Source organism: Pan troglodytes, chromosome 11, assembly GCF_028858775.2.
Source record: "Pan troglodytes isolate AG18354 chromosome 11, NHGRI_mPanTro3-v2.0_pri, whole genome shotgun sequence".
NCBI classification, from domain to species: Eukaryota; Metazoa; Chordata; class Mammalia; order Primates; family Hominidae; genus Pan; species Pan troglodytes.
The window spans coordinates 25,304,847-25,332,470 of NC_072409.2; the positions used below are offsets into that span (position 1 = coordinate 25,304,847).

The following is a 27,624-nucleotide window of genomic DNA, read 5'->3' on the forward strand; positions in this document are numbered from 1 at the left end:
CAGCTGGTCCCTCCATTTGGGGTTCCTCACTTCCCGCAACAGTAAACCCAGTGTCTCTGAGATTAGACTGAGCTATGAGGTTCGTTCTTTTTTATTGCTAAGTAGGGTTCCACTGTGTGGATATATTTTTCCTGTCAATGTATATTTGGGTTGTTTCCAGCAACAATAAACTCTCATGTACAAGTGATTCTGTGGACATATGCTTTCATTTTTATTCAGCAAATACCTAGGAGTGGAATTGCTGTGTCAGTCTATTTCCTCTGACACTCAGAGGTCCTTTGCAATTCTTAGAAATACTGCTTTATTAAAAAACGTGATTACTTAAAATGACAAGTCATCACCATAGGGCCTGGAGATTTCCTGGAGCACAAATGCTTGTGATCCTTTAATTATGTTGAAGGGCTCCATTCCAGCACATGAGGCGGTATATTCAGTGCTCTGTTGTAGTTTCATGATAGCTTGGGGTAGGCACAGAAAACCAGAACAAAGAAAGAATATGACCTTCACACAGAACTGTATAAAACTTCTCAGAGTAATTATCATTTGAGTCGAGCAATGGAAGACACTAAAATCACTTGATCAGTATAGTCCTTTGGAGAGAAGACTCGGACAGGACTAAATAAGGAATCAAAAACAATAGTTTGGGTCTTGGCTAAGCTGTGTCCTGTGTGACCTTATATACAGTCATTCAACAGTCTCTGCATCTCAGTTTCTAGCTTGTAAAATGGAGATGAAATCTTGTGAGATGATGACAGATATTCTCTGTCCCCTGCACAGGGATTCTGTGGGGACAAGGTAAGATAAAGTCTGCCTAAGTCTCATCCTGGATAAACTGTAAAGTGCCATGCAAAATGAGATAGCATCATGTGAAGAGAGGCAGGAACTCACACAGAGCTTGTTTTGTGCTCCGATGACTGGCACTGATTGTCACAAGAACTCAGCTGCCCTTGTTTCAGGGACATTGAACAAGGTCAAACACAGTGACAATAACTCTTTGTGAGCTGCCAGTTGGGCCCGGATGTCCCTCTCCATTGTGTTCATCTCTGCAACGGGGGACTGTTGGGCTCTGGATTCTTCTACATCTATAGGAGAATCTTTCCCAATAGCACAGCTACCTTCCCACCCCCAAACAATAGGCCCTCAACTCTCTCGGCCCTCACTCATCTTTATTTACCCAACCCATTCTCAGTTCCCCACTGCAGGTGACAAAAAGTTGAATGTTTTATGAAAAGTCTGTTTGGGGTAGTTCTAGCCAAAGATGTCATGGATAAATCTTAAATGGATATAGCAGGTAGTGCAGGCAGCATCATATAATGGCTGTTATTGATTGAGTGTTTACCTGTAAGTGCTAAGGGCTCACAACTACCCTATGAGTTGGGCGGTATGATTAGCCTCAGTTTACAAATGATGAAATGGAAGCAGTTTTATGGCAAGAACTCAGGACTAGGAGTCTTAGAATCTGAGGGTGCCACCGTTGTCACTACCTGGGCCTGTTTCCTTATCAATAAAATGACAGTGAGGATTATCTTCTTTTAATCTCTGACATCTTTTCTAACACTGACATCCTGTGAGTCCATGTTTGACTCTGGGTGAGTCATACAGCCTCTCTGAAACGCTTTCCTCATCTGTAAAATGGGAGAACCATCACAGCCTGGCTGCTCTTTCCCAAAGTGCCATTGTGACAGTGCCCGGTAAGGAGGGAATTGTGCTGAGATGCTAAGTGTATGTCTCTGTTTTCTCTCCAAGGGACCTGAGCCCATAAAAAATGAAGGGTACCTGTGATAAGCAGAAATCAGGCACTGCCTTAGAGGCATTTGCTTGGTAAGGAGTGAATAAATAACAGAGATTGTGAGACATTTTGATATGAGAAAACTTTGGGGATCATTGTGTTAAATACTTTCTATTTGATAGTAGAGAAAACTGATGCCAGAAAAGATAGTGCCTTCCCTGAAGACACTTAGAGGGCAAAGGAAGAGCTGGGGCTGCAACTCTGGTTCACTGACTTCAGGTATTCTGGTCTATCAGGAACACTTCCAAGCTTCTTCTTCTTCTTCTTCTTTTTTTTTTTGAGACAGAGTCTCCCTCTGTCACCCAGGCTGGAGTACAGTGGTGCGATCATAACTCACTGTAACTTCCAACTCCTGGGCTCAAGCAATCCTCCTACCTTGGCCTCCCAAAGTGCTGGTATTACAGGTGTGGGCCACTGTGTCCAGCTGAAGCTTCTTACCCTCCAGACACTGACCCAATGTGAGATCTAAATCTCCAACAGGACACCACAGTGGGGACAATACCTTGGCTCCAAACTTTTGAAAGGCTGAGGGGGGTCATTTTCCATTCCTGTCCCTTTTTAGGGACAGTACAGAACATCTGTTATGCTCTATGAAAGAAAGCACAGTGTGAGCTCCACACCTGCACTGTTGCCCTTCTCTGAGGTTCTTGGATTTAATGGGAGCCTTTATTCAAGCTGGGATCTCTCCTAGGAGGCAGCCTGTTTCCTCAAGTGTGACTTTCCAGGCGTGGCTCTGCAGATGAGCCTAGGTCAGTGGTACAGCAGAGGGAGGGAGGAGCGCTGGCCTGGGATCAAGGGACCTGACCTGCCAAGGACCAAGCAGCACTGGTGGCAGAGTAGAGCTGGAAGCCAGCTCTGATTTCATCACCACAAGGTCTCCACCTGCCTCCGACTGCTTCACCATTGTACCTATTCCCACACCAGTGCCATGCATTGAGGGCAGCTGAGAGTGTCCGAGGAGCAGCGAGGGTGAGGGAATTGCTATTCAAAGGCAGATTTTGCCTGGACTGTCAACTTTGGTAGGTCTGAACTGAACACTCCCTGGAGATGAACCAGAAGTTGAGAGACAGGGCAGGCTACTGGCACTGTCTAGACTGGCTTGGCCAGTGTAATCAAGGATCATAATCTTGGCTTCTGAGATGCTTCAGAGTTCAAACATTCCTTTTCTGGATTTTTGCAACCTGGATTCATAGACTTCCGGGTGTAAAACAGCCACAGAAGTTATATGCAAAACTTTATGTGCGCCAGTGCAGGGGCATTTCTCTCTCTCGAGAGGATCCATAATTTTAATCAGATTCACAAAAAAGAAAAGAGCAGCAATTCCTGCATTAAATATCTCTGAACAAAGGAGAGAAATGATCTCAGAGGGTTGTGAAAAGATCATCTTGACAATTCTTCCAAGAAGAATGAAGTTCTACCAGTTTCCTTTTTCTTCGCAGAAAAATGGGCTTTGTGAAAGATACGGTGTAAATATTTAAATTTCAACAGCTGTTTAGTAAAAGAACATGCTTTTTTAAAAAAAAACAAAAACAGGGTGTCGCTATGTTGCCTAGCTTGGTCTCGAGCTCCTGGGCTCAAACGATCCTCCTGCCTCAGCCTCCTGAATAGCTGGGATTACAGCACGCACTACTGTGCCCAGTTTAAGAATCTACTTTTCATCTGCATTGTCTCACTGACCATCCCAAAAGTGATAGTCCACAGAGGCTAAACAGATGTTCTAGGTTGTACAATTTCTAATGACCAATTTCCAGATCTTCTGACACCTGCTAACAATCTTTCAACTCCAGTTCTGAGACCTGGGCTTGTCCTCCCGCCCTGGGCTGCAGCTGGCCCTCCTTGTCCTGATTGTGTCTTCTCTTACATAAAAGATATCAAGGAGGGACTGGCCTCCATAGCGTCTTGCTGCTGAGGTGTCTGGAACACTCCTGAGTTAAGAAACACTGAGCTGCGGCCTGAAGTGCCCAGCATGGCAGTGGCAGTTTTTTGTTAATATTAAGAACTATCTCCCATGCACATGCAGAGGGGCTGCCTGTGTCCCTGAGACAGAGATGTCCTCATATGCATGGTCTGGATGGGCACCTGGGAAGGGAGGGGTGAGAAGGGCCACAGAGCCTGTGTCCTGTGCCTGGGCCTGTCTCAGCTTACACAGCTACTGGTGCCACCTGGAAACAGAACAAGTTTCCTGGCTCCCAGACCACAGAATTTCCCCTCCCACCAAACTACCCCTCTGAAGTGTCTTCCCTAAACTACTTGAGTAAGCCCAATAGTTGGAAGAATGACCCTCGATCTCAACTTCCACGCCACCCCTCTACTTTCCGTGTCATTTGAGGAATGTGTGAGTAACCTCTGGGGTGCGAGAATATACCCAGTGGAGAAAAAAAGACAAAATAAGATCATGATTTTAGCTGAACCCACTTAGTTTTATGAGTAAAAGTGTCCTTTATTTCTAAAACAGTATTCTAGAGCAGATGAGATACATTCACATACTTTAAAAATATCTATTGAGCATACCTATGTGCCAGCACAGGTACGTGATTAGAATTCAGTGGTGAATGCAGCATTTACAGTCCCTGTCTTTGTGGATTCACAGCCTTGAGGAGAAAACTCAGAGGAGAAATGGCTGGTCCAAGGTCACAAGGTTGCTGGTAAAGACAGGGGCATCATCCGAAGGTGGATCATCCTCATGTTGGTTCCTCTGGCCAGGCTGAGGCAGATGGGGTCAAAACCTCCAGATTGTCTGTCTCCATTAGGTATTTCCCAAGCCAGAGAACACAATTCCCATCATGGTTAGAAGCTGAAACCAGGTTTGGCTAGGAAGGGCATTTCCTCCCTTAGGCACTGGGCTGGATGCTGGGGCTGGGCGGGGAACACGAACGACCTGCCTGGTTCCATGAGAACGGTTGTGTCCCTACCCGGGTGTTTCATCCTGGCAAAGGAATGAAGCCCCGCGCCCTGGGCAGGTTTCAGCAGCTCATGGGAAAGCCACTTGGCCTAGCTGGCTGGCAGGGCTTGTCTGTCCCTTCCCAGTTGCCAGGCCATTGCCTGTCCCAGGCACCAGCTGAAGGACTGCATGGTGAGCAACCGCGCCCGCACTGTCACTCTGAGGCCCAAATATGTGCAACTTCTGCATCTGTACCCTGTCACCACTTTATTAAAATGATGTTTTAAATTTCTGTATTTTTTGCTACACTATGAGACCCCAGAAGTGATTAAATGTTACTTGCCTTAATCAGAGGAAGGATGTGTGCACTCATCATACCCCAAATACAGGGGCAAGGCTGAGGAGCCATTTCAGATCAACAGTACACTGAAACATATTAAATGCTTGGTACTACACCAGATGGTGCAAATGCAAAGATAGATAAATCATGTTTCTCATACACATGAGAGGCAGGTATTCACATGACTACATTACAATGGGCCAAGATAGAAACAGTGCATTGGGAATGTAGCGATACATTTCAACTTGGGAGAAGAGGAGGTGGAGACAAGAGAAGGCTTCCTGAATGCAGCAGTGTCCCTGGAGCTAGGCCCCAAACATTGAGCAGACATTCCAGGAAGGAAAACTACTGGAGCAAAGTCATGGAGGTCTTACAAAAGGGAAAGACCACCACTGTAGCTCGTAACACTCTGGCACAACCTAGGGGCCTGGTAATTGTGTGTGCTGAGTGCCCTGCCTAGTCTGCTGGGCACTGATGCTGCTGGTCCCTGGATTAATAGAGGCAGTGATGGCCTCCACCCCAGGCAGCCATCTCCCTCTCCATATCAATCAGGAAACAACTCTTTTGAGGATTTCTTAGGGGTCATCCAACCAACAGCCAGTTGGCTTATGACCAAAGATACGAACAGGGTTCCCCTCACACACCAATGGGTTTGCTTTGAGGAGCACATTGTTCCCTGGATGCTAGGATGCCTAAAATTACCAAAATGTTCTCCATATAACATTCAGTATGTGACACTGCAGGTATGGACATTTGCATACTTTTGTCCACATGTTCATATACACACATGCATTTAATACACATATGCGTTTGTGTTCATAAAGATATCTTAATGCATATGTATACATGCAAATGCAATTGACCATGTGCACACATGCCCATACCTGCAGTGTTTGCAATATGCGGTATTGATCCAGTACCATATGTACATGCAACCAACCTCTTGTGCCGAGGGTGGGGACAGCTGCTGCCCTTTGGTCTTGCTTTGTGCCACCGTCCACTCAAGTTTCTGCTGTCTTTTACATTTGGTCTCCTTTCCACCTCTCATCTCATTGTCTTTGTTTTAGTCACTGCTTACATCTGACAGTCTTTGAATTCTCTTTTGAAGAGTCCTCTGAAAATGCTGTAGGCTCAAGTGAGACTTTAGGGAGCAGAGGAATACTTCCTAGATTCACTCCTTTAGTTGGAGCTTTTCCTGCATGTGGTGGTGGTGGTGGAAGCTACTTCTTCATCCCTGACCTGTAGGCAGAATAAAGATGTCTGTTTCCTCACACTCAGGGGAGATGCAATGGAGGGTCATGAAAAGATGGCATCCTAAGATGTGTTCTCTCTCCTTGGCACAGCTAGGTTGGTATGTCCTTGTCAAGTCGCTTGGAACCAGTGTGGTAGGGGTCTCGATATTTAAAGTGCATCACCAACCTGAAACTGCCATTCCTGGAAGCAATCTCTATCTGGTTCTTCTTGTAAAAGAGCCTCTTGTGAGGGGAAAATGAGGAAGCCACACTGGCTGCCTCAGACAGGGATCTCCACATGGAAAGTTGCACCAGGAGTTTTCACCTTCCTCTCCTGAATGGTGGGCCCACAATCCAGGATGGCTCCTTTCCTTCTGGAACCTGTGTGCCTCCCTGGCCCCCATGAACTCTAAAGCTGGTATTTAAGATATTTAAGAGGAAGACATAATACAAAGGATTATTCCTAATTCTGAAAATTAACTCTTTAAATCCAGTGACTTTATCCACTGTTTTGTGGATAAAGTGTGTGTGTGTGTGCGCCTGTTATCCACTGTTTAGTGGATACAGTGTGTGTGTGTGTCTGTTATCCACTGTGTAGCGGATAAAGTGTGGGTGTGTGTGTCTGTTATCCACTGTTTAGTGGATAAAGTGTGTGTGTGTGTGTGTGTGTGTGTGTGTGTGTTGGGGGTAATCTAGTATGTGTTTACTTTAAAATATTAGGTTCCTATGAATTTTATAGATGTAACAATGAATTTCAGGTACACTTTTTGTAATGGAATAATTTGATTGAGCTGAAGAACCACATTTGTTGCTACTGTTTCATAGTGCCAGATTGTGTTTGTTCAGAGACAGAAGAATATCTAAGTGCATCTGTTTCCTCACAGTCCCAATGCCACTGAGTTGCTTCTTTCCGAAGATTAGGAAAAGTGGCATATTTTATATTTCTTTAACTGCTAGTAAAGGTGTCATTCTTCTCGCCACTTGAAGATCTATAGTCTGTGTTTTGTCTAGCATGCATATTATATATAAATTTGGTATATATTTAAGTAGTAACCTTTTTTTTTTTTGAGATGAAATTTCACTCTTGTTGCCCAGGCTGGAGTGCAATAGCGCTAATTTTGTATTTTTAGTAGAGACAGGGTTTCTCCATGTTGGTCAGGCTGGTCTCAAACTCCTAGCCTCAGGTGATCCACCCGCCTCGGCCTCCCAAAGTGCTGGGATTGCAGGCATGAGCCACCATGCCTGACCGAGTAGTCACCTTTTATCATATCAGCTCTTACAACTTTTACCCATTCTGTTCCTTTATTTTATACATTCCATTATATTTTATATTAATAGTCTCACAGAATGTTAGTTGCTAGGAGCATACTACTCACCAAGTATTTATGGACTGAAGATATGTTGAGTTAGAACAGACAGGTGGCATTGAGGCCATCTAGTTCAGGAGCCTAAACATTCACACATAGAAAATAAGGCTTAGTAGTCCCAGCTACTCAGGATGCTGAGGCAGGAGAATTGCTTGAACCCAGGAGGTGGAGGCTGCAGTGAGCCAAGATTGTGCCACTGCACTCCAACCTGGGTGACAGAGTGAGACTCTGTCTCAAAAAAAAAAAAAAAAAAAAAAAAGAAAGAAAGAAAGAAAGAAAATGAGGCTTGGAACAGTTCAGTGACTTATGACTTAGCCAAGGTTATAATGGTAAATCCAGATCATTAAGCCAGACTTATGTCCAGCAAAGTTCTAATTACCACACCAACTGCCTCAACTCTAAAGCATGGTTTCTGTCTTTGTACTACTGATGTTTTGGTCCAGATTGGCCAGATAATTCTTTGTTGTGGGGAACTGTCCTGTGTATTGCAGAACGTTTAGCAGCATCCCTGGCCTCTATCTTCTAGGGGCCACAAGCAAATGCCCCCACCTCTGAATTGTGACAACTAAAAATATCTCCAGACATTGCCAAGTGTTCCCTGGGGGACAAAACTGGCCCTGGTTGAGAACCACTGCTCTAGCAAGAACTAAACATTTCCTATGCATTTGTGGGAGTGATGTGAGTTTCCACGGCAGAAGTTTAGAATGGGAGCCCAGCACTCCTCTCAGGCGGCTGGAGAATATGGTAAAATCCATCATGTTATTGCTGGATGGAGGCAACAGTTCAGACCCCGCAAAGTGACATGGCAGAGAGCCAAGCAGGCTTTCCCAAGATAACAAGAGTTAAGCCTTGGCGAGATCAGAACCAAGGACAGCTCAAGGACACTGGCTTTTCAGACACTTTTAACTAGAGGTCTTTTAAGCACAGGTAGTTTGGATTTGAATATCCTTTCCCCTACTCACCCACTCCACCAGAAACTGTCTGTTCTTTAATGTTTCCATGTGGAGATCCCTGTCTGAGGCAGCCAATGTGAATCTTCCTCATTTGCCCCTTACAATGGGCTCTTTTATAAGAACCAGAAAGTGATTGCTTCCAGAAATGGCAGTTTCATGCTGATGATGAACTTTCAGAGCTAACCAACGTAAGCTTCACCCCTACAGTATGAGATTACTATTATTATTCTAATGTTACAGATCTGGAAGCAGGCTCAAAGGTTCCCCAGCCCAGTGTTACACAGCTAGAAGATTCTGGGCTTCAAGGTTGGAAAAAGAATATTGACTTCAATGTCTGCTCTTTCCCCAATGCCTGTGCCAGGCAAAGCTTAAGCATCATATCCTCTATGAAGAACTTCCAGAAATTCCTTATCCTCATTAGAATTGACCACTGTCTCCTCTGCCCCACACCTTAAACACACACACTTCACACCACCACAGCATCTATAATCCTTTATGGCACTTGTTTCTACACCTTTCTGTGCTAAATTGTAGACCTCCCTAAGGTCAGGCCATGTGTCCCCAGTTACTAACGTGGCATCTGACACACATGAGGGACTTAATAAATGTTGTGAGTAAATAGATTCAGAGGAGGTACTGAATCAGTAATACGGACAGGCTTCCACGATCAAATCCTTTATAGGCAGGTCAGCAAGAAGAGTTCTCTAATTTCTGATACTGAACCCTTTTCTTGTAGTCTTAAAAAAACACGACCCAAGGGATGATTTTGGCAAATGTGGAAAACAAAGGTTACTGACTCCTAGTATGATTTTCTATGTTGTTCACACCACTGTCAGAATGACAAATTAAAATGAAAAAGTGAAAGCTACTGAACAATGTAACAGATTTAGGTTATTGAATTTCCCATTTTTAAGGTTAGAAAAGAAAATCCTTAAAGAGACAAAAAACAATAAAGGGCAGAATTAGTCCCTGAGTATCTCTGTAAGACAGGAAGGTCAAGCTTTGGAGAGGGTCTGGTTGATCTTTGGGGTTGGATACTGCTCTTCAAGGCATGCCAAGCATCAGCTGAAGGAGAACAGGCTCTCTTGTTTGTAAGGCAGCTGATCTCACTTATGTCAGATCCTTAGCCCCTGTGTAAGGCGGTGCTCAGGTGTGCCACCCACACAAGCTGAGTCTGTCCTGAGAAAGCACCTATTTTTAGGTTACAGAAAGGCAATCTAAGGGCCAACTGTGGCCCGGAGCCCTGTTCACTCTGGAGTCTTGGACAGCCCTTCACCTTTCCTGTCACCCAGGCTGGAATGCAGTGGCTTAATCTTGGCTCACTGCAAACTCCGACTCCCAGGCTCAAACGATTCTTGTGCCTCAGCCTCCCAAGTAGCTGGGATTACAGGTGTGTGCCACCAGGCCCAGCTAATTTTTTATAGAAACGGGGTTTTGCCATGTTGCTCAGGCTGGTCTCGAACTCCTGAGCTCAGGTGATCTGAAGAAGGAAAGAAAGAAGGAAGGAAGAAAAGAAAGAAAGAAGAAAGGAAAAAAAGAAAGAAAAAGAAAAAGAAAGAAAGAAAGAGAAAGAAAAGGAAAGAAAGAAAAAGATAGATCTGAATGGATAAATGGATTGAAGACTGAAAGGAGAGAGATCAGTCAGAAACCGGTCCTGGATAAGAAATAAGGCACAAACTATGAACAAATGGTAGTTGGAGTTGGTAGAGGGACAACTCTTCCCCATTTCTGAAATTTCCTTCCAGGGTAAACTATGATTTGCATGCCCTCTCTCCACCCTTTTGTTCTTCCCCAGGGAGGAGTAACTTGATACAATTTGGAGAATAAGAAACTCAACTCAGCTCCTCCCTTTCCCCTCTTAGAATCAAGCTGTTCTCAATGGCCCTGGTGACCTGGGTCCTCTGCTGCTCCTCTGTGCAGTCGGTCCAGGCAGGCCTTCTACATAGGAGTCTTACCCTGGTCCACGGCTGCCTCTGATGGTGGGAAGTCTGTCTAATTCCAGGCTGCAGGCAGTTGGCTGATTTGGTTCCTATATTCTGCTATATCCTCCAACTTAACTTACTCTTTTTTTTATGCCACCTGTCTTTGTGTTACTTCTCAGCTTGTTGATAACTGGGGCTAGGAAGGGGATGCTACTGATTGACTACCTTCTATACCCTACAACAGAGAGTACAGATAGAACAGGGGAGAGCCCAGAAATATTAAGGAGAGATAATGTGTTTATTCAGCAAATATTAACTGGCACCCATTAATGTCAGGATCAGTGCCAGGTGTTAGGGAATCAGCAGAGACCAAATAGACAGCATCCCCTCAGGATGATTACAGTCAGGCTGGAAAGTTAAACAAGTAAACAGTTATGTCAACGTGCAAAAAGCATTTTAAGAAGGGAACATATTCCAGGCATAGATTAGAAAACAACCTAATCAGAAATAAGATTTTACGTTTTTGTTTTTAATTCAAAAGTAATACAGGCTTACTGTAAAACTGTAAAAAAAAATCAAGTAATGCAAAAGAAAAGTAAAAAGTTTAGAATATCACCCCTTCATCCCATTCCCTAGAGGAAACGACTATTAACAGTCCGGTATATGGTCTTCAGGAATCTTTCTTTATAGCCACAAAGACAAAATGTATTTATAGAAAATGGGAACATACCATACTTATTGAACTACAATTTTTGCTCTCTTCATTTAACACACTGTGGTTGCCTTTCCAAGTTCATTAATAGTGATTAAGTTATCTTTAAAAGACCTGCCTTGTATTGCATATCCAAATCTTATTATATGGATATACCATAACTTATTTTGCCAATATGATAGGTGAATGAATCTCATTCCCTTAATTTGTATTTCTTTTTTTTTTCTTTTTATTCTTTTTTTAGGCAGAGTTGCTCTCTGTTGCCCAGGCTGGCATGAAGTGGCATGATCTTGGCTCACTGCAATCTCCTCCTCCTGGGTTCAAGCAATTTTTATGTCCCAGCCTCCCAAGTAGCTGGGACTACAGGCATGTGCACCACGCCTGGCTAATTTTTGTATTTTTTGGTAGAGACGGGGTTTCACCATGTTGGCCAGACTAGTCTTGAACTCCTGGTCTCAAACGATCCGCCTGCCTTGGCCTTCCAAAGTGCTGAGATTACAGGTGTGAGCCACCATGCCTGGCCGATGTTTCTTTATTATTGAGCTTGAACGTTAAGTTTTTTCTGTGACCTGCCTGTTCCTGTTTGTAAGTATAAATGCAAAGTAGACATAAAAGAGGTGAATTGCTCAAGCTTAGGAAATACCTGGAATGCCCAAGAAGCATCCTTCTTTTCTCTGAAGACTTGCACATTCTAGTCTTGAAAGTAGTGGGGGATAATATTGAATCTAGACACTTGAAAAGACAATGTACTTGCTAATCCGCAAACTCCTTTATTATTTTAATAACATTCCAGTATGGGATAAAATCTGGGATTGTCATCCCTTCATAATCCTACAGTTGTTACCAAATAAACCACAATGAACAGTGATATGTTCTTTCAGTTATAGTTAGAACTTTATGGATATGTATGCACCAGTGTCTGTATGTGTATGTACATCACAATTCTCTAACATAGTTCATTAGCATCTTCCCGGGCTGTGTAATACTGCACCATAGAAATGTAATATAATTTATATAATTTGCTCCCTTAAGTAGGACAATTTAATTTACTTTCCATCTTTCCCTGTTATAAATAATGCTGTGAATGCACATGTCCTGTAGCCCAACAATCCTGCTACTAGGAATTTATCCTGTGGATAAAACTAGCACATTTACAAAATGGCATTATATATAGGATTATACACTATACTGTAATTTTGCTGTTACAAACAATCTAAATGTTTGATTATAAGGATCTGATTAAATAAATTATGGTCCATATTTTCATAAGTACAAGGAAACTCTTATATGAAATTAACTCCAAAATATCTCGTTAAGTGAAAAAAACCAAGACACACAGTCATATGAATAGCATGTTACCATTTGTATGAAAAAAGAAAGAATGCGTGTGTATCTCATAAACACACACCCAAGTGTTTGCTGTATATGTAAAGAGTACTTTCAGAAATAAGAAACTGATAACACTGGTTACTTCCAGAAAAGGGAAACTAAATGGGGGGAAGACAGGTGTAGGCGGGAGATTATTCTTTGAAGTCTTTTGTCCCTTTTTAATTCTGAAGCATGTAAATGTATGACCTCTTCAAAAAAGTTAGAATTTATTATAATTAAAATTTAAAGGCAAAAATTATGCACAGAATTCTTGATCTGTACTTCTGACTCTTTTCTTAGGACAGACTTCTAGAAATGCAATTACTAGGTGAGAGTGGAGCTATTTTTAAGGCCCTTGATTCATAATGCCAAAATATTTTCCAGGAAGGTTATGCCAATCTAACACCTACCCAAATTTTGTTTTTCGGACAGTTATGGCAGATACCGCTGATTGTCCACCCAATATCTACTCTTTCCTCTTCCCTGCGGACAGACCCTGATTTTGTTCAGGATAGCAATGTGCCCAACTTAAATCTTCTCAGCCTCCCCTGCACCCAAACTGTCCACATGACACAGTTCTGGCCAATGAGATGTAAACGTAAGTTGTTGGGTGGGGCTTCTAGGAAAGTTATTTACAAGGAGGCAAACTCAACTAGAGCAAGATTTTTGCCCTTTGCCTTTTCTTTCTTTTCAGGCTGGAAGTGGGATCGTATGCTATAGGTCATGGGTGTCTTGTAACCGGAAGGTGATGAGCATGAGGACACAAGCCACAAGGTCAGGCTGGGCAGGCAGACACAGAAGGAAGCAGAACTTTTGGTGGCACAGCGGAGCCATCACTCCAGTCCTAGACTGCCTGCTTCTATTCTCCTTGTTACCTAAGAAAAATAAAACCTAAGTCACTATAAATTGGGTTTTCTGTTGTGAGCATTCATACTTATTCCTAATTGATACAACAGAAATATTTGTGCATGTCTGAATTTAAAAAGAAAAAAGTTATGTATGGAGGAAGATCTGGGGATAAGAAAAATGAAGACATAGTGGAAACACAGTTTCTCTTTTGAAAAAATGAGAGAATAATGAGAGTCTGTATCAGGAAAATGACACGTCGCACTATACGGAGGTGAGGGACAAGTATAGTGGCTCACACCTGTAACCCCAGCATTTTGGGAGGCTGAGGTGGGAGGATTGCTTGAGCCCAGGAGTTTGTGACCAGCCTGGGCAACATAGTGATATCCTGTATCTACAAAATATAAAATTAGGTGGACATGGTAGAGTGTGCCTGTCGTCCCAGCTACTCAGGAGGCTGAGGTGGGAGGATTGCTTGAGCCTGGAGGTTGAGGCTGCAGTGAGCCGTGATTGTATCACTGCACTCCAGCCTGGGCAACAGAGCGAGACACTGTCTCAAAAACAATTTTTTAAATAAAAAGGATGTGGAGGCCAGGCGCGGTGGCTCGTGCCTGTAATCCCAGCACTTTGGGAGGCCGAGGCGGGCAGATCACGAGGTCAAGAGATCAAGACCATCCTAGCCAACATGGTGAAACCCCGTCTCTGCTAAAAATACAAAAATTAGCTGGGTGTGGTGGCATGTGCCTGTAGTCCCAGCTACTTGGGAGGCTGAGGCAGGAGAATTGCTTGAATCCGGGAAGGGGGGTTTGCAGTGAGATCGTGCCACTGCACTCCAGCTTGGCGACAGAGTGAGACTCCATCTCAAAAAATAAAAAAACAAAAAATTTAAAAAAAGATATTAGGCTGGTCTGAAGATGTTTTCACCAATGGCCTCAGAGATCTTCACTGTCCAGGTAGGATTAAGGAAGCTCCCTTAATACTTCAAAGGAAACTAACTGTTCTTCTGCACATTCTCATTTCCTTTTACTTTCTGTGTGGATCCTAGGTAATTCTTCCTTGGACTTTTTCTTCCATATCTTCTACCTCACTGAAGGACTGAAGAAGGTTGACTGTGTTAGAAATTAAACTGAGGCACGATTAACAATTCAAAGAGTTTATTTGAGCAAACGAAGATCCATGGATTGGGCAGCACCCAACCGTGGACTGGGGCTCCATTTGAGAGGCTTGAAGGAAAGGCTTTTATAAGGTGAATGAGGAAGCAAAGCATGGAAAATAATTGATTGTTTACAATTATATTGTTGCCTTATTTGGATTACCCAGATAGAAAGTCCCCTAGTTATGTAATTAGAGGTTAGCTGGAGGTTTTGGATTGGTGAAGCTTAAATTTCATTTCCTCTCAGTCAGTCATTTATAAGAAATGCATTTGACTTAGGTTTTGGTTTGCTTCTGTGGGAACCCAAGGCATTACAGCCACTTCAGTCTGATGGTTCCTCTTTAAGTGGGCCAGCAGATAATGCTTAAGGATGAAAGAGCAGTAAGAGGCCCTGAGCCCAGAAAATGCCTGTCCACTCGTAGATGCTAGGTGCTTGGGACACAAAAATGCTCAGGCACAGTCCCTGTCCTCAGGGAATCCCAAGAGGTTAGAAAAAGGGACATATATTTTTACAGTGCCATAAACAAATGGAGTTGAGATTACAGGAAAAAAACAGGAGGCATCTCCCCAATCCAAGGGAGGCAGGTCTATGACTTGGAAGGAAAGCAGGAGTTGCCACTACAACCACCTTTGGTGGCCTGCCTGTCTCCATGTCCTTTACTGGCTCCTCTTTACCAACTCTATCTCTTCTTAATTTTGTTTATTATTTATTTAGAGACAGAGTCTTGCTCTGTCACCCAGGCTAGAGTGCAATCTCAGATCACTATAACTTCTGCCTCCCAGGTTGAAGCAATTCTCGTGCCTCAGCCTCCCAAGCAGCTGGGATTACAGGCATGCACCACCAGGCTCAGGTGATTTTTATATTTTTAGTAGAGAAAATACAAAAATCTTCCCCATGTTAGCCAGGAGTTGGTCTTGAACTCCTGGCCCCAAGTGATCCACCTGCCTCAGCCTCCCAAAGTGCTGGGATTACAAGTGTGAGCCACCACACCCGTCTAAATTTGCTGTTATTAACAGACAGGATCCTGGGATCCCAGACTTCCTGCCAGCCAGGTTACAAAGGCCAAGAAAGCATGGGAAACTGAGATGAATTCTGACAGGAGAATTCTTGGAGTGAAAAAAAGGACGTGGCAATTATGGGAAGAAATAGGAAGGTCCCTGCAGGGTTAGGAAAAGACTGAATAAAAATTCCTAAGTGTCTAATCAGCATTGTAACTGTTGATCACCCACATAGTCCTGGTTCTTTAGGAAGAAATACATCTGGAGCAGAGGAAAGCAACTGGTTAGCTTCTATAGCTTGGAAATATCCCTCCTGAATAACCACTCCCTTATGCTTTAATTTGGTCTCCACCAGTAGCATTGGGGTCTGGAGCTGTTATGAGCTGGGTCCACTAGCGGGGCACATATGGGGAAGCAAGTTACTCACCTGGGTCACAGAAAGAAAAGACTCACACCCTTGATGCCCCACTGCCTCTGTGCATCCAAAGGGTCTGAATGTGTTACCCAGGATGTGACATCAGGTGTCAGATGACAATTCCCATGGCCATCCTGGCGATGCTTGGGCTACAAGTTATGCAAGGAGCCTCTGATTATCTGAATGTATTCAGCAATGCGACAGTCATACACCTACGATTTGCTTTGTGTAGTCAATGTGGTGCAAGCTGGCCTTGTATAGAAATTTGTGCAAACATTTCTACTTAGCCCAAATAGGACAAGTACATAATATTAATGAGTTTACTGTAACAACTAAATGTTATAATACTTAAACATCTTCTGTCATTTAATAGCTCTCAGTGAGAGCTATTTATTTAATACTCACAAGTCTGTAAAATAAAATCAATGAAAAGTAAATGAAAATGAATCATAGGGAAAAGTTCGCCTAGGATACCTGAAATTTCAGTGACTGGTTATGGGTTGGAAAATGAGTTTGAATAAAAAGAAAAAAAATGGTATGTTATCCATTGCATAGAGACAAATTCTTTAAATTCATCTGAATTTTTGAATCATTGGATTTTAAATTTCTATTTAAACAGAATTTAAATGAAAACATTCTTCAGGCTGGGCACAGTGGCTCACACCTGTAATCCCAGCACTTTGGGAGGCTGAGGCGGGCAGATCACCTGAGGTCAAGAGATTAAGACCATTCTGGCCAACATGGTGAAACCCGGTCTCTACTAAAAATACAAAAATTAGCTGGGTGTGGTGGCGCACGCCTGCAGTCCCAGCTACTTGGGAGGCTGAGGCAGGAGAATCACTTGAACCTAGAAGGCGGAGGTTGCAGTGAGCCGAGATCGCGCCATTGCGCTCCAGCCTGGTGACAGAGCAAGACTCTGTCTCAAAAACAACAACAACAAAAATAAACAAAAAAAAAAAAGCTATATGACATCTGCATGTTTGTATTGTCCTTCATATTTAACTAAGTATTCCCTTAGGCATCCATGGGGCCAAGTATCAACATTTGGTTAAGCCAGCAAATTATTTAAAAGTATCTCCTGCCCCATAGCTGGCACAGTCATGGCCTCTGTTGACCATTTGTGTGTGTGTGTGTGTGTGTGTGTGTGTGTGTCAGTCTCACTCTGTCACCCAGGCTAGAGTCCAGTGGCTTGATCTCGGCTCACTGCAACCTCTGCCTCCCAGGTTCCAGTGATTCTCCTGCCCCAGCCTCCCTAGTGGCTGGGATTACAGGTGCGTGCTATCATGCCTGGCTAATTTTTGTATTTTGAGCACAGATGGGGTTTCACCATATTGGCCAGGCTGGTCTCGAACTCCTGACCTCAAGTGATCTGCCAGCCTCGGCCTCCCAAAGTGTTGGGATTACAGGCATGAGCCACCACGCCCGGCCAGCTTTTCTTATATAGGGGTCTTATCTATATAAAAGCTAAGCTATGTCTATGTGTGGGTGGGCTAACAGCGTGACATAATTTATTATTTTTCTGATTTAAAGAAAACTATCTTTGGCATTTTGGTGCCTAAGTACATCAAAGCATGTCTATAATCATCTGAAAAGCATATACTGTTATGTGATATTGGGAGAACTGGACATTCTGCTGTCCTAGAAGTTTATCCTTGCTGGTGTTATTAAGCTGTTTACTCAGCCATAAACATCTTAAGACCATGGGTGGTGACTGGCAAGGAACATGCCTTGCTAGTTTGAAGATGGAGCTGATTTTACACTTGATCTTAGACAAAAGGCCAAGAAACAATAAGATGGAATTGATTTTAAAATGGTGTTACCCTGGCTCTCCTATTCTTCTGTTTCCCTAACAATACCACGCCATACAATTCATCCTTTTAAAGTGGACATTTCAGTGTCTTTTAGTACAGGTGTGCCTCGGCTTACAACAGGGTTACATCCTGATAAATCCACCATGTTGAAAATATTGTAAGTCAAAAATGCATTTAATCCACCTCACCTACTGAACACCATGGCTCAGCCTTGCCTATTCTAAACATGCTCAGAACACTTACATTAGCCCACAGGGGTCTAACATAATCAGACACAAGCCTATTTTATAATAAAGTGTCGAATATCTCATGTAATTTATTGAAGACTGCACCAAAAATGAAAGCAAAATGTCATATGGGCTCTTGAAGTAAGGTTTCTACTGAACGCATACTGCTTTCGCACCATCATAAACCCCAAAAATGGTAAGTCGGCTGGGCATGGTGGCTCACGCCTGTAATCCCAACACTTTGGGAGGCTGAGACAGGTGGATCATCTGAAGTCAGGAGTTCCAGACCAGCCTGACCAACATTGTGAAACCCCATGTCTACTAAAAAAAAAAAAAAAAAAAAAAAAGAAAGAAAAAAATTAGCGGGGCTTCGTGGTGCACACCTGTAATCTCAGCTACTCCGGAGGCTGAGGCATGAGAATCACTTGAACCCGGGAGGCAGAGGTTGCAGTGAGCTGAGATAATGCCACTGCACTCCAGCCTCAACAATAGAGCAAGACTGTGTCTAGAAAAAAAAATCATTAAGTAGAACCATGATAAATTGGGGACCATCTGTATAGCTACTATGACCTGCAACATCTTTCCCTTTGCCAAGCATCTATACTTCCCACAAAATTATTGGACCGTTATATATCATTCACTCTGAAATCGCCTTTCAGGGCTGTGGTTTACTTTGTGTCCACAATATTCTGCTCCATCACTGTTGCTATGGTTGCATGTTGACCTCACTCAACCACCTGCATGAGCACCAGAAACTCTTCTAGAAAAAGAAAAGCTTTTGACTATTTTCCTTAAAAGTCCTTAAAAATTGTCTTTAAATTGAAAGGGGAGCGTCTGGGTTTGTTGTTGTCTTAAAATAGCCTCTACATACAGCTTCTGTAAGTAGAAAAAAGGCCATCTTATCTGTGCCACTGTGCAGTGAGTAAACAACAACAAACTGTTCTTGGCAAACATCTCCTACGTAAGATGCTTCCTTCTTCCAGGTCTTAAAAGGAACACATGAGATGAGGAACCCCAAGAAAATTATGCCTTTAGCTTTTGTTTTTTTTAATGGTCTTGTTCTGTCCTTCAGGCTGGAGTGTAGTGGCACAATCATAGCTCGTCGTAGCCTTGACCTCCTGGTCTCAAGTGATCCTCCCACCTCAGCCTCCTTCCTGAATAGCTAGACAGGCACACGCCACCATACCTGCCTAATTTTAAAAATTATCGTGTAGAAATGAGGTCTTGCTATGTTGCCCAGGCTAGTGTTGAACTCCTGGTCTAAAGGGATCTTCCTGCCTCAGCCTCCCAAAGTGCTGGGATTACAGGCATGAACCATGGTGCCCCACCTGGCTTTCCAGTTCTACCAAGTGGGCGAGCGGCTCACATGTGTGGATACAGCACCTACAGCATCAGCATTGCCTGGAATTGGTTAAAATGCAACTACTCCACTTTGGGAGGCTGAGGCAGGCGGATCACTTGAGGTCCGGAGTTCGAGGCCAGACTGGCCAACATGGTGAAACCCCGTCTTTACTAAAAAAAAAAAAAAAAAAAAAAAAAAAAAATTAGCTGGGCCTGGTGACAGGTGCCTGTAATCCCAGCTACTTGGGAGGCTGAGGCAGGAGAATCACTTGAACCCAGGAGGCAGAGGTTGCAGTGAGCCGAGATTGCACCACTTTCTAGCCTGGCGACAAAAGCAAGAGTGAGACTCTATCTCAAAAAAAGAAAAGAAAAGAAAAAGCAACTACTCAGCTCCATCAGACCTGCTCGCTCAGAAACCCTTGGGGAGGGCCATGTGATCCGTGTTTCCACGAGCCCCCCAGGTGGTTCTGATGATGCAGACTCAGATTTGAGGAGGCCGAGGAAGGATCCTCAGGTGAAGGAGGGAAGGAACTGCCTTTACAGCCGGCGAAAGCACCTGACACAGTTCTCTAGAGCAGGACATACTTCTTGTTTTATCTTTTAAATTCAAAATAAAATCACTTTTGTGTGGGTATAGTCATATTAGTTTTAGAAAAAATCAGCCCATTTTCCAGTGTGCACACACTTTATTCCAAGAATATCTTACCCAAGGCGGAAATTCAAAAATTAAATGCCTAGAGGAAAACTGAAGCATTCGCCATCATTCCTGTCGAGGAAACATTATTAATCTCCATATTACCTTTTATTTTTTGTTTGTGTGTGTGTGTGTATATGTGTGTTTGGAGACGGAATTTCACTCTTGTTGCCTAGGCTAGAGTGCAATGGCACAATCTCGGTGCACCACAACCTCTGCCTTCTGGGTTCAAGCGTTTCTCCTACCTCAGCTGCCTGAGTAGTTGGGATTACAGAAACCTGCCATCAGGCCTGGCTAATTTTTTTGCATTTTTAGTAGAGACGGGGGTTTCACCACATTGACCAGGCTGGTCTTGAGCTCCTGACCTCAGGTGATCCAAACGCCTCCACCTCCCAAAGTGTTGGGATTACAGGTGTGAGGCACCACGCCGGGCTCATATTACTTTTTAAATCATAATATTTTACAGAGAATTTGATTATATCCATTGACAATAAAAACACAAATATAAATTTTAAATGTTTTATTACACATTTCCTTTGAAATTTTCAATACAATAGTCCATTTTTAATCCGCAAAAAATGTTACAATGGTAGTATCTATGCACACAATAATATAAACATGTAGGAGGTGTGTGTTCACATTTTTGGAAATGGACAGAACAAAGGGGAAGAAGCCTGCACCTCAATACTCAGGGCAGAGACAGGCCCCTCTAGGGCTGCATTTGAGGTCAGCACCAACCGTGTGCAAAGCTGATCTGGGCCTGCTGCAGAAAAGAGGCTAAACTCATGTACCCCGCCTGTCCTCACTTTCCTCCTGTCCTCTGTGAAAGGGACAGGAGAATAACGGTCCCTTACCTGCCACTTGGCAGCTGTGGCCCTTGGGCAAGTAAGTCCCTTTCCTCCTCTGAGCCCGCTTTCCCAAGGTACTCAGCCACAGAGAGAAGCTAGACCTGCGGGGAATGTTAAGGCTTCCTCCCAAGTGGAGAGTGGTGGACATCCATCAACACCTCCATCGGCACGGAGTTAGCTCGTTTTCCAGACCGCCATGATCTATTTCACAGCTCAGTTTAGTGGGGGAAGAACAGGACTGTGCAGGGGCTCCTGGCTAGATCCCAGCTCTGCCTTTTGCTACAAGCAAGGCCTTGGCCAGGACACAGCCCCTGTGTCCCCAAGTTTTCTCCTCTGTCATATGGGAATGATCCGATAGGGTTATAGGGATGATTAGACTGAACAACAGCAAGGGTATAAAATTGTGCCCAGCATAAGCAATCAGTGGTGTAATAGGTCAGGAGAAGGTGACCTGCAGGGCTCAGCGGTGATCGGGAGAGGTGATCACAATCAGCAACTGGAGAGAGAGAGCCTCCAGGTCTTGGGAAACACTGCGTTTCGACACAGGCAGTTTCACAGCATATTCAATTTCAGACACCATACACACCACATGCTTAGGATACCCGGACTTTATGTTGGTGTATTATTCTTTTCAGAAAGCATTTTAGGTTTAGTTTAGGTTTTGTTTTAAAGCAGGACCTGAGAATTAGAAGACAATCCTGGGAAACGTTTAGGCCTCTGCAGGCTGAGATGGGGCCCAGGACTATATCTCTGAGGAGGAAAGAGGAACCCATTGAATTCTGGGGAGTACAGGGAGCAGAGAGAAATTGCACTGGGTGTGCGTGTGCGTGCGTGCCTGTGTGTATGTGCGCACACAAACAGAGGGGCTGGAGGAGGAAATCAGCAAGGCCCAGAGAAGGGTAGAGGATCTCGAGGCCCGAAGGGCTGGTACCGCACTTGGCTGGATGGCAGCACAGTGGCCTGAGGTTCATGGGTCATTTTTGCCCCCTCTCCATGCTCACGGACCCTTCATGACTGTCCACAGCTCTGAGATGTGGGCCTTGCCAGCTAGAACCAGGCATGCTCTCTGCCCATTTCTGAGGCAGTCGTTGGGACTGTGGGGCTGTGGACCCCACCAGGCTGGCCTGTCCCCGGACACTCAGGATGCACTTCGGCCTCCTGGCTCCTGCAGGCACCTGCACGAGCCTCCTTTTGGAGGTAATTTCAGGAGTTGTTACAGCAACACCTGTGAACTGAGGCGGATGACAGGGCCACCACAGAGGTGACACTGTGTGCAGGGAGGGGAGAGGGGAGCCACCTCTAGCTTTGCTTCCTGTGCCCCCAGGGAGTTGCCACTCATAGTGGGCTCCACCCTCCCCCCACCAACATGTTCCCTATCATCCTCCAACAGCCACTGCCACCGTGCCCAGGGCCATCCGCACCGCTGAGTCCTGCACAGACCAGGGACCATCGGTCACCCCATCACTTTGAGTTTCCTTCTGCCTGGGCCACATCCAGATTCTTGGATGGTTTCCACACTCAGCCTCACTTTGCCTTTGACGTGCTATGGCCTAAATGTCAGTGTCTCCCAAATTTGTATGTTGAAGCCTAATTCCCAATGGGGTAGAATGAACAGGTGGGGCCTTTGGGAATGCCCTGAAACCAGACAGACTTTCTGAATAATCCCCTCCTGAAGGAAGGTAGTGCTCTCATCAAACAGGCTCCAGCAACCTCCCTTGTCCCCTTCGGCCACATGAGGACACAGCTAGAGGCACTGCCCTAAGGAATGGGTCCTCACCAGGCACTGAATCCTCAGGCATCTTGATCTTGGACTTCTCAGCCTTCAGAACTTTGACGACATATTTCGGGCGTCAGTAACTCCCCAGGCTAATGCACTTTGTTAGAGGAGCCCACCGGACTAGGACGGGCCCTCCCTTCTCACCTGACGTCACATCCTCCCAGGATCCGCCCCTCACAAACTCACGCGTTGCGGGAATTCCTCGGGTGAAGGGGCCAGGAGAGGCCCCTGTAAACTGCTCACAGGCAATCAGAGGTCCCTTAGAATGGGGAGGACAGCAAGCACGACAGGAATCTATCAACAATGCACGACACACAGGACCCCAGCAGACCCTCACAGAAAAGGATCAAAGAGGGGAGGCAGGAGAGGGGACCCCCCACCACAGCGTGACAGCCTCCCACCCAGAACAGGGCAGTGGCAGAAGACGCAGGGAGAAGAGCCAACAAGAAAAAGTGAGCAAGAAGATGCATCCCTGAAAGCCCAGAGTGGTTCCTGCTGTGTGCAGAGCCCAGGAACACCAGAAATCAGAGCTGCGTCTATGGTCCAAAGGGACGAGTCAGTCATTGACCACATCCTACATCACAAAACAGGGGACTTTTCTAGAGTGAAGGCAAGGAGAGAACCTATTCACCACCCAAGAATGTATTCACCACCGAGGTGGGGAGCAAATATACAAGATTGGCGGGACTGCCAGGCCCCGCCTTTTCTCACAGAGGAAGAGGATGAAGCCGCATTCTGCAGGCTCTAGCAGGCTCTGAAGTTGGGGGCTGTGATCAAGAATAGGAAGGTCACACTCAGAGTTGGAAAGGCCCAGAAGGCTAGGAAGTCCCCCCGTCAGCTACTGTGCCCCAGGCCACCCCTGTCCACCCATCCCAGTGCCTCCTGTCCCAGGGAGAAGAGTCTCTGGGTCCAGGACCCGAGGTCTGCAGAGACTCAGGAGACACAGAGTCCTGGGGTTCGCCACAAGCTTCATCCGAGGGTAAAATGCAAACCAGGATGAGGCATTTGATTCAGGGTCCTCCTGCACTGAGAAGAGGAAGGACAAGAAGAGCCATGACCAAAGCAGGGGGAGTCAGGATGAGGCAGAGGCCCAGCTGCAGGCAGAGCCACCTCTGTGGTCCTAACCCGGGGATGCCAGGTTCCTCCGGCCACCCCCTCCCCATACTCCCCAGCTGGCTTGGGAGGAGGCTTGCCATCACTATCCCGAAATTCTGCTCCAACACTACGCATATAGAGCTTCTGACTCTCTAGAAGCAACGTCTGCATACACCAAGACAACTTGAATGACCCCCACCTAGCACGGCTCTCTAGTGACACCCTCTGTCTGGCATCAGCTGGACTTCTGTGTCTCTTCTATCAGCCATGCTGGCTGCTGTCAAGGCAGTGCTTGGGTTTAAGGGATCCCAGGACTTTGTGCTCAGAGCGTGCAGGGCTCCACCTCACCCTTCCTGAGCGCCTGCCTGGGCTGCCCACACACACCTGCGCTGGGGAGGGGCAGAGGCGGCCACACCCACCCACATCCAACCCTTCCTCTGGGCCAGCTGTTCACAGGCCAATAACTCCAAAATGCCACCCGTTCTTCATACATTTCCAAAAGAAGGAATGAAGAATACGGTGGCATGTTCACAAGCCTTTTTCTTCTGGAGGAAAAACAAAACTTTGACCAATGACACAGATAAACCAAATGTCTGCCCTGCTCCCTGACAATCCTTCACTTTCTGCAACCACGTGCAGAGGTGGGTACGGACAAGGCCACTGAGGCTCCTATGAAAATAAACCTCTCAGTCACCTTGAAAGATGGAAGGCATGCCATGGAGCTTCCTATTTCACCAAATGTGGAGGGGACGTTTTGGTGTGGCAGATCCTGCATTCCGAGAGTAAAGAAGAAACAGGACCCACTGCTGGGACCCGGGGCCAGCAGCCCCAGGAGTCCCTGGGCATTCAGCTGGAGGTGGCTCCCACTGCATTACCACCCACGGTGCAGCAGCCCCCCTGTTCTTCCCTTCTGTCCATCAGGACCCATGGAACTGGGCACCCGGCTCTGGGGTAGGGAGAGCACACAGGAGGCCTGGCTCCTCCTCACCCCTGACTCTACAGAATTGAGTCTCAACTCAAGTCCCACATACAGGTCTTGGCTTTCTTTCCTGTTCCAACCCCAGAGAGGGCACCGATGCCCAGAGTGAGGGGACGGTTACTTGATCTCCAGGTGTGGAGCATCCCTGGCCAGCTGCTGGGAACCCCGCAGACCGAGGGTGTGGCTGGTACAGGGGGAAAGTGAGATCCTCTCCTCCTCTCTCCTGCCAAGAGGGGGCCAAGGAGAGAAGGGCCAGGGAAAGGTCCACTAACAAAACTGAGTGGGGAGGAGGGGTGACAGTCACAGTTTTCTACACGGAATCCTGCATGCCACAGGAAGTGTCCCCACCTGCTTCCATGCTGGGAACACAGTATTAGACCTCGGCACGAGCCACATGTCCCTGCCCACCCCTCGCCCAGAGGGGGATCAGGAACAGGAAGGAGTTTCCAGTGCCATGGACAAGCCCCGGGTGAGCACAGGATGGGGGGTCCTGCTGTGGTGGGTCCTGGGCTGACCGGAGCAGGCCCTAGAAGCAGGCGAGGTGCTGTGCAGTCTGCAGCGTAACTCTGAACTTGACAATGAGGTCTCCCCGCTGAGTGCATACCTTGAGGAAGGGAAGCATCTTTCCATGGAGTCTGCCCCATTGCCTGCCAATGGCATTCGTGCCCATCTAGAGGACCAGCCGCCGCCCCTGCTGGCTGCCAATGTCCTTTCAGGCAAACACGGCACCTTGAGAAAATGAGGCAGAGAGTGAGGGAAGGGTTTGAGTAGGAAAGTCACCAGCTGGTACTGACAAGGACACTGAGGGAACAGTGGTTCCATCTGAGCAGAAGTGTGTGCCAGGGCTTCTCTTGGAGCACAAAGACAATGCTGCAGGGATGGCTTCTGGCCTGGAAACTCCCTTTTTGGAAAGTGACCTGTGGCTCCAGGTAGCTGTTCTGTGCGCGACGGTGCTGAATCTTGTCCTTGTCCTTGGTGGGACCCCCTGTGCTCAGGGTGGAGGAGCTCTCTGTGACCTCCCTGGACCAGGTAGCGCCACGGGAGATCCCCTTCAGGCACTCTTGCACACAGGTCTGCCCCGCCATCTGCAGGAAGCGTGCGGTGTTCCCAGCTCTCCTTAGACACTCTCAGCCGCTGAACTCACTCGCCAAGCATCCAAGGGAGGCTTCTCCCTGCACCTCTGGGTCATGTGGTCAAGGCCAATGCAGGGCAGAGGAGTGACCGCTGGAAAAGAAGAGCCCAGATGAAGTGCAGTCACCTACCTGAGGCCGGGCTCCCCTCGAAGTCCCCATGAAGTAAGTCTAGGAAGAAACCACCAGAGCCACTGAGGGCCCCTAGATACCCAGTGGGGAGGGAAAGGGCAGTGCGGCTCATCTTCATGGAGCCATTGCTACAGTGGTGGGATTTCATCACGCCTGCTAGCTTCATTAGTTACTATTCCCATGAAAAAGTAACATAGTAATGCAACATTTTATTTTATTTTGTTTTGTTATTTTTTTTTTGGAGGGAATCGTTCTGTGTTGCCCAGGCTGGAGTGCAGTGGCAAGATCTCGGCTCACTGCAACCTCCACCTCCCAGGTTCAAATAATTCTCCTGCCTCAGCCTCCCCAGTAGCTGGGATTACAGGCACCCGCCACCATACCTGACTAATTTTTGTATTTTTAGTAGAGACGGGGTTTCACCAGGTTGGCCAGGCTTATCTTGAACCCCTGACCTCAGATGATCTGCCCGCCTTGCCCTCCAAAAGTGCTGAGATTACAGGCGTGAGGCACCATGCCCGGCCTTAATGCAACATTTTAAAAATCAAAATTCATGCTAAATATTCCATTGTGAGCAAAATATCCACATTTTAAATCAAGCCATGGTCAGATCCTGTAACTGCAACACTCTGAGAGTTGTACAAGCGTTGGGCACGATGGGAAACTAAATTTTGGCAAATTCCATTCAACCTATAAAGTTGTCACCAAAGAAAAGGAAAAGTACTCACTTGCGGAATGTTCCAGACAGCTCCCAGGCGCACTGCACTGCCAGAGATGGGGGATCTGCTCCCCGAGGACTGGGGCTTTTCCAATGAAGGCCATTTTCCAGTTTCGTCTAAAAGCACAGAAGGACTTCGTGAAATGTTTGGCTTCTTCCTAAGGGAAGGAGGTGCCTACAGCGTTGCCATCACTGCTGCTGGCCACGGGAAGATGCGTACATCTCGTCCCGCCCTAAGATCGTGTTTTGAAAGTGGGCGACTTTGGAAATTAACTGAGGCTGTAACCGCAGAGCTGACGGGATGGGGGAGCTGCTCTGATGAGTCTCCAGAGCGGCCCGGTGACCGCAGGAGCTCTGAGTCATCAAAGACCGGGGCCAGGGAGCCTGGAAGAGGAAGGGCCCGCTGCTCCCGGGCCACCCCGGGACACATGAGTTAGGGGCAAAATTTAATGCCGCAACAAAGCGACTCATTTTTTTGGAACTGAGGCTGTTCCAGAACTTCTTACTCACTCTCGGCGCCGCCCCCGCGCTTCCAGGCCCCGGACCCGCCGCAAACACCGCTGGGCTTGGACTCAAACCGCGGTCCGGTCCCACCCGGTCTGGTCCAGTCCCGTTGGAGGCGGCGGTTGGGTTCAGCGTCAGGCGCGCGCCCTCTGCTGGCCGTTGGGAAGCGGCGAGGGAAGCGCTGAGCTCGCGGCCGAGCGGTGGTCGCTCGCCCCCTCGCGGGCTCTCCCGGAATCGCTGACATTCTCCGTCGCTTGCTCTCTGCTCCTGGCTGGGGACGCTCTGCTCCAGCCTTGCCTGCTCCCTTTCCTGGGATACGCCTTGGAGCCATGGCTTAAAAGTAAGGATATCTTCATGCATTTGAGATACCTGAATAGTAGATATCTGAATAGTA

General features: G+C 46.3%; 1 protein-coding gene across 4 annotated transcripts; it reads right to left on the reverse strand.

Annotated features, from left to right (window-relative positions):
• Window positions 1-20,557: 20,557 nt before the first annotated feature.
• On the reverse strand, window positions 20,558-27,563 carry LOC107976754 (uncharacterized). Of its 4 annotated transcripts, none has more exons than XR_010148593.1 (4): window positions 27,237-27,510; window positions 26,737-26,843; window positions 25,776-25,973; window positions 20,558-25,666 (listed from the first exon to the last, which is right to left on the reverse strand). XR_010148593.1 is itself a non-coding variant. In XM_054658961.2 (4 exons), the coding sequence occupies exon 4, from the start codon at window positions 25,391-25,393 to the stop codon at window positions 24,782-24,784; it is 612 nt and encodes a 203-aa protein (XP_054514936.1). In that variant the 5' UTR covers window positions 25,394-25,666; window positions 25,776-25,973; window positions 26,737-26,843; window positions 27,237-27,563; the 3' UTR covers window positions 20,558-24,781. The 4 variants fall into 4 exon arrangements, 3 of the variants coding, with proteins under 3 accessions (XP_054514936.1, XP_063643668.1, XP_054514937.1); XM_054658961.2 differs by having other exon boundaries at window positions 27,237-27,563; XM_063787598.1 differs by having other exon boundaries at window positions 20,558-25,973.
• Window positions 27,564-27,624: the final 61 nt, after the last annotated feature.

Bases quoted from the DNA above. Each gene is read 5' to 3' on its own strand.
- LOC107976754 (XM_054658961.2), bottom strand. From the start codon at position 25,393: ATGGGGCAGACTCCATGGAAAGATGCTTCCCTTCCTCAAGGTATGCAC.